Genomic DNA, 7,204 nt, shown 5'->3' on the forward strand with positions numbered 1-7,204 from the left:
GGTTTAGCTGCTCTTGGCACGGAGGATCCATATCATCATGTTAAAGTATTTTTCAAGGATCCACTCATGGTTGAAACGCACTTTTGCTGATGTACTAAACAAGGGTTTGAGTTGAATCCAGAGAAGAAAGATTCGTGTAGTTACTCTGTTTCATGTTCTGTAGTTCTGTTCATGCAGGAAAGCAAAAAAAAGTCCCCTTTCACTGACTGGAATTCTTGCACTGTTGTTCTTACGTTTCAGCTCAATTGAAATATTTCAGGCGCCAAACCTGAAGTTGCTCTGCACTATCCAGCAGCATCATAAGCTGATTAACGCTATTCGTTGGCATCACGAGCACGGGAGCCAGCCAGAGCTGAGCTACTTGATAGCTTCAGGCTCAATCAATGCCACTATTTACGTGCATAACCTGAAGAGCTATATTCCAAGTCTTGGCGTCTTGTTTTGGTTTACTCCTGGTTTGTCTTGCTGGCCATATGTGATCCTTTTCTTTTTTTCTTTCAGAAAGCACTTCAGAGAATCCTTTAACAATAACTGAGCCTTTTCGAACTCTGGCTGGGCACACAGCTAAAATCACAAGTCTTTCCTGGAGCCCCCACCATGAGGGAAGATTGGTTTCTGCTTGCTATGATGGCACTGCACAGGTATTGTTCCACAGCCACTCAGAGCTGTATTTTAGTTTCAAATCATCCATTCTACAGTGTGTCAGAACCACGCTGTCTAAACAGAAAAGCTGCTTTTGTGAGATAACCTACGGATGTGCTGCCAATTCACCCTCCTCTGGACACCTGATATGCAGGTGTCTGTATGTTTGAGACTTGCTAATTGATATGTAAGTCCATTACTGGTTTTGTATTAGCATTTCTGGATCCTTAAGATGTTATGTAGCAAGGCAAACAAAGGGAACACTGAATTTTCTCCATTTGCATGTTGGTATTTGAAATACCCATGCAAATGCCCTAAAAGAGAAGCTCCTTCAAGTGCAAATCACTGAAGGGAAAACAGAGACTATTAGGGGAAGATGAGACTTTCTCAGTAATGGTATTTCTTTCTTGTTCATAAGGTATGGGATGTTCTGAAGGAAGAGCCACTCTGCAACTACCGAGGGCACCAGGGCCGGCTACTGAGTGTCCAGTGGTCGCCAGTGGATTCAGATTCTATTTATACAGGAGCAGATGATTTTTCTGTTCACAAATGGCAGATCTCAAAACAGGAGCACACACGGCCTCCTCAGGGTAACTATATTCAAACACAAGATCCTTTCCTGAAGGTGATGTTGGAGCTGGGAAATAGAGGGTTGAAGTGGTATGTGAAGTTCTTAGGCTGAATTCCAAATCTGCCTGCTGCATCTTCAGGAATAAACTGTGTCTAGGTCTAAATGGAGTTGTGTCCATATTTGGAAAGTAAATGTTGATCTTGAGACAGACAACTAATACGCTAAAAATCTCTGCAGATAATATCAGGGTAACTTTTGCAATCTTTTACAGGCAAAAAAAGTATAGAATTGGAGAAAAAAAGAAGTATGCAACCGAAAGTCAAAACCAAGAAGAAGAAAAAGCCTGCAGGAAAGAGTCCAGCCAAGCAGGATCTAAGTGATGCCATGAATGGAGAGGAGAGCACGAAGGAAATCTTGCTGGAGGAAAATGGCGTGTCGGACCGAGAAGGAGAGAAAGCAGCTCAGGAGGCAAAGTTGCCTGATAAAGTCTATGTGGCTGGTAAGAATGAAATCATCTTACTTCAGTGGTTCCCAGACTGTTTAGCCCTCAGAGCATCACCACATTCAGTATTTTCATGCAGATTTTCTCATAATACGGTTTTGTTGAAACAGTCCCCTTGAAGGAAATGCGGTTCTGGAATGCCTGTCATAATTTTCTAAACTAGTTTGGGACTAATTGTCTTCAAATAAGAAGATTCTGGCCTAAAGAACAAAGTTACTGTATTTGGCTTAAAAGAATGTCTTTTTTGGTCAATGTTGCCTTCTGGTGATAAATCTTAAAATACTGGTGGATCTTAGTGTCTGTTGACACCTTACTTAGCTTTCTGATGGTTCGGTAGTGTTTTCTTGATGTTTCCTTTCCCTAAAAAGCTGTTCAGTTCTCTGGCAAAGCAAAGCTTGTTTTCTGTGTATTTCAGGGTTAATGTCATAGAATGTGACTATGTGAAGTATTCTGCTCTGGGCTTTTCCATGTGTTGTTCTTTGGTTTTTTAATCCCTTTTGTAATCACTTAACTCCACAGTGTCCAAGGATACATCTTCATCTGCATATGATTATTCTTCGTTCAGCTTGCCAAAGCCTTTTGTGACCCAGAAAGCCATTCCTGTGAAGAAGGATCCACCAAAAGAGCAACCAAGTCAGTGAACTTTCAGCAGTCCTGCAGAGTTCCTCATTCTAAGCGTCGGTTTGGCCGCAGCTTCCCTTCCTAATGTGACACCAAATAAGTGCCAGAGAAAGAAGAGCATGCTTTTAAAATCTTTTAAACATTTTAAGTTGCTGCTTTTATTTTCCCTGCTTGTCAGGTCTATTGAGTAGTTGTTCAGTGTGAGCTTAGATACTGCCTTTCAGTTGCTAGTTTCATTCCAGACGAGATGGGCAGAAAAATGTGCCAAGTGCTCAGTATTCAGAAGTCAGAGTTGGCACTTGAGCATCTGGGGTTTGTTTTCCTGTGAGGAATAGGGGGGTTTGGAACACGTTGGAGTTCTGCTGTAGGAGACTCTTGGAATTGTGCAGCAGCGACTAAAATGTGTCTGATTTTTCAGCTCCTGATGCCTCTCTGAAGAAGAGGAAGCCTCGTTCTATTCTACCCTTCAGCACCATCATGGATCACAGATCAAAAGATGAATTGCATCAGGACTGCTTGAGGCTGGCTGCCTGTCTGAAAACCAAAGGTGTGGGTCTAAAACTAAAATACCAAAGAGGGTGGGTACTCTAAAGTATTTAGAAGGATGCGTCTGTGATGCTGACCACTAGGCATTGTCTTTTTTTAAATCCCTACCTTTATCGAAGTCTGGCTAGTGGTGTCTCTTCCCTACCTTCTCATGCAGTGTTTCACCCCTCTCTGGCCGCACCAGACAGGTTTTGAGTAGGGTCCTGTGGAGGTAGGATTGAATTGCCTGCGTACATGCAAAGCCTTGTTCAGCCTCAGAAGTCCGATATGGGCAGGAGAAAATGAGCCATGAGGGAGATGTTTGTGTCCGCACAGCATTGCCCTTCAGAGCGTGCAAAGCAATGCGCTGTGTTGGATTCAGAATAAACGTGGTCCTTCAGACCAAAGTCAGGTGTAAGTTCTAAGTGTTGGTCTGCAGATTGTTAAATCTGTTATACAGGAAAGAAGGTAGAAGACACAAATATTTGCCAGCAGTTGAATATTCATTCTTTTAATCTGGTTTAGATAATGAAGATGAGTCCCCTGACCTCAAGGATTGCATCCACCTGGGGCTGTTCACAGACAGGGCTTCTCTGCACAAGATGATTGATGTGGAGGGTAAGTGGAATCGTGAACCCACGTGGACAACTGTCCATTGTAACTGTTACAGTCAAGGAGAAGGGAAATTGGGGAAAATGCTTGAATTTTCTGTACAGTGAAGTGAAGTGTAGTTTAAGAATGCATGTCTGTGTGAAAAGACAGATTTTTCCCAAATAGTTTTCACGTCTCTCAGATTTCAACCTGCAATACCTTAAGCTGGAATATTCTCACTTTTGCTGAGGTATTTTACTATGGCAAATAATGCAAATGCACTCGTGCTGATGGGGGGGTGTTTGCTTCCAACAGGAAAACATCACTTGGAGAATGGGCATCCAGAGCTCTTTCAGCAGCTCATGTTGTGGAAAGGAGATATGAAGGGTGTCCTCCAGGCAGCTGCTGAGAGAGGAGAGCTCACAGACCAGCTGGTAGCGATCTCGCCCATGGGTACGTTCGTTCTTGTAACGGGAGACGCTGCCAAGGGTAGCCTCGTGCTGATTGTTCTGGGTTGGAGACTCAGGATTGTTCCAGCCTGGAAGGGAGTTGCTTCTCTAACTGCCTGATAACAAAAATCTAACACCAAACATAGCCTGCTCGTCAGGAAGAACTGGATGTTTCCACAAGCATCCTTAGGGTTGGGATAGCAGGAAATAGTGCTTTCCTTTGGGACCTCTTGAAGGAGCAGGCCCATCCTTCCAAGCGCAGAGTCGGTACTTGGAAAGGTGTAACAGTCCTTCCGGCCTGCTGCTGGTTTAACCAAGCTTTTCGGGTGTTTTACTGGCAGGGAAGTCCCACAGTCGTGTTTCATTGCCTCAGCGATTTGTGTTAGGAGGGATAAGAAAAAGAAACCAATCTGGGGCAGAGAAGATGCTCATATTGATGAAACCAGTGATGATGTCATCCCACAGGAATTCTTCCACTTATAAAACTCCTGCCTCCAATCGTACTGTCTTCTCTTTTGCAGTTGGCTATCAGGCCTGGGTCTGGACAGTAGAAGCCTTTGCGAAGCAGCTGTGTTTTCAGGAGCAGTATGTGAAGGCTGCCTCCCACCTCCTGTCCATCCATAAAGTGTACGAGGCTATCGAGCTCCTGAAAGTGAACCAGTTTTACAGGTTGCTGTACATTTAGTTTAGAATTTACTGTTGTTTTCTGGTGGGGTGGATTTGTTTGACATTTTGGTCCTGAGGTACTGACGTACTGTCTTACCAGCACTGTGGAAGCTGCAAGAGAGTATTTACAGAGAACTAATTAACTCTGCATAGAAGTATGATGTAAAAACCCCACTTTTTACCCACTGGTGCTCTGTATTGATGCTTAAGACATGATAATTGAAAAATAAGAGAATTAAATACATAATTCTTGTTTGAGATGAGAAGGTTTTCTGTAGAATATTCCCTATGGTCGATTCTGCAGCCAGACATGGTATTGGTGGGGTTTGGGTTCCTCTCACTGTTGGGTACTTCTAAAACGGGAGGTGGGATCTCAGATTTAATGGCACTGGTTGAGACAAATTTTCTTCCTTGTTCTGGGCTGTAAAATACTGGATGCAGTTTCTTTTTAAATGCAAGAAACCCCCCCCCATGAAAAGAGAAAGTAGGTGTTTTGGTAGAGAGTCAATGAAGTTCTCTATCTGTTTCCCCTGTGTGCATTAGGGAAGCAGTTGTCATTGCTAAGGCCAGGTTGCGTCCAGAAGATCCAATTCTGAGGGATCTCTACACCAGCTGGGCTGCTCTGTTAGAGAAAGATGGCCATTATTCCATGGCTGCCAAATGGTGAGTGTCGCTGGGAAGAAGGCAGGATTCGTTCCATGCCTGAAACGAAGAAGGTTCTTGGTTTTGTAGCAGCTGAAATCTGTTCACTGGTCTGGGAATTACCTGTCTGCAGTGCTTTCAGAGCCTGATCTCAGTAGAGTCCCTCCAGCGTGGGTGGGAAAAGAAGCTCCAGAGGGCAGCTCAGAGCAGAAGGTCCAAATGCCAGACTGCAGTGGAGTCTTTCCAGACATTACTTGGAAGTCCTTGAAAACTAGTCCAGCAAGGCGAAGATTAGGGTGTACATGAAAGGACTGTGTGATGATTCCATCCGTTCCACTGGAGATGTGAAGTGCAGCAGTTCAGTCCGAGTTTCTTGAGGCCTTAGCTAATACTCGGATCACCGGGCTCTCCTCCTCCGACCAGTGTTTTGCACTTGTGACTTCCAAAATTGCTACCAATGCTTGCCGTGTTGTGGCCGGAACAGTGTACTTGGCATGATGCCGATTTCAGTTCTGGCATTTTTGGGAGTGTTCCTGCCTGTCAAAGGATTCGGAGGAAATCCAGAGAGATGCAGTACGGATTAACTGCTGCCTGTAAGCTTTGCCTCTCGAATCTGTTCCTCACCAAGCCGTGCAGGGTGTGCGCACCACCCGAGGTTTCAGTCCAGATGATTAGGCTGTGTGACTTTCCCTTTGTAGCCTTGCATCAGGTCAGGTGCCATGTGTCTGTAGTAACCCTTGATAAGGCAAGGTGATTAGAGCTCCCAGAACCTCTGGAAAATACAGGTTTATCTTCCTTCGTATGTTTGTGCTACGACACATTTGTGCTGCAGCGCTGCAATGCAGCTTTAAAACAGTACCTTAGTCCTAATCAAGTTGACTTTCTTTGCTCTCTTTTCAGTTATTTGGGGGCTTCTTCACCCTATGATGCAGTTAAGGTGTTGGCAAAGAAGGGCGACGTGACGTCCCTTAGAACTGCTGCTGAGCTCGCGCTGGTATCTGGAGAGGAGGCCTTGTCCGCAACCTTGTCTTTCAGATGTGCCCAAGACCTGCTGCTGTCCAGGAACTGGGTGGGAGCTCAGGAAGTCCTTCGGCAGCATAAAACACTCTTTGTGAGTCTGGTCATTTCCTTTCTGCTTTCTTCAGCGCTGTCCCTCTCCCGTTTAACTTGGCACTTCCCACCTGAACAGCTCACAGGCAGTCCTGAGCTGCGTTTGCCTCAGTAGTTCTCTGGACGTTTATCGCAGTGACCCTGTGAAAAAGCACGTGCCTCTGCAGAGGCCAAGGTTGGCTCACGGTGGGGAGGCATGTGGGCTCTGTGCTTCTCAGTTTTATGAGAGGTAGTTGAGAAAAGTGGGGGTTTTAAGGATGTAATACTGATCATAAGAAGAAAGAAGTGAAGGAAAGTATTTGCTGTTTTCATTAAAGGAGCAAACGTACTCACTGTAAGTCTGTCTCCAGGAGAGAAACTCCATGGGGACGGAGAGCCTGGCTTGTTCCGAGGTTCCCTGAGGCTGTCAGCATTGTTCTTTGGTAGCTGCAGGAACAATCCATCACCAAGGAGCTGCTAATAGCCATGATGCTCTTAAATCTGCCCACCTGCTGTGTCAGTCAGAGATTGGTTTTCTTTCAGCGGCAGCTCAGTGCTCCTTTTTTTTTTTTTCCTCTTGTTAAAGGGACAAAGACTTGTTTTCTGCCTTAACGAACTGCTTTGCAAGTGTCTCAGTGAAAGAAATCCCTGTCACCGAAAGAGCCCCGTGCCTCCCTGTTACCACAGCTGGGAACTGAACAGAGAGGCCTCGTTTTTTGACATGGTGATAGAAGTGTGGCAGAATGCACTAGGCATGGGCACCCCTGAACAAGCTGCTTGTGCATGGGAACAGCTGCGCAGTGTTGAGCATCCTCCTTCCACCAGCAACACACACCCAAAGCAGGTAAATGGATTTGGCTTGAACACACACGGAGCCTTACTGTGGTTTTGTGCTGAACAGCTGGG

The 7,204-nt window shown here is 45.2% G+C and overlaps 1 protein-coding gene across 1 annotated transcript in view; it reads left to right on the top strand.

Annotated features, from left to right (window-relative positions):
- The window catches only part of GEMIN5 (gem (nuclear organelle) associated protein 5), a 16,143-nt gene that overhangs the window by 6,015 nt on the left and 2,924 nt on the right, over positions 1 to 7,204 (top strand). Inside the window, 12 exon segments of the mRNA XM_010154110.1 lie at positions 241 to 425; positions 502 to 641; positions 1,061 to 1,232; positions 1,485 to 1,712; positions 2,235 to 2,348; positions 2,755 to 2,883; positions 3,387 to 3,479; positions 3,768 to 3,905; positions 4,423 to 4,570; positions 5,111 to 5,230; positions 6,110 to 6,320; positions 6,885 to 7,142. Coding sequence (XP_010152412.1) covers positions 241 to 425; positions 502 to 641; positions 1,061 to 1,232; positions 1,485 to 1,712; positions 2,235 to 2,348; positions 2,755 to 2,883; positions 3,387 to 3,479; positions 3,768 to 3,905; positions 4,423 to 4,570; positions 5,111 to 5,230; positions 6,110 to 6,320; positions 6,885 to 7,142 — 1,936 coding nt within the window.

Source organism: Eurypyga helias, unplaced genomic scaffold (assembly GCF_000690775.1).
Source record: "Eurypyga helias isolate BGI_N326 unplaced genomic scaffold, ASM69077v1 scaffold28816, whole genome shotgun sequence".
Lineage (NCBI taxonomy): Eukaryota > Metazoa > Chordata > Aves > Eurypygiformes > Eurypygidae > Eurypyga > Eurypyga helias.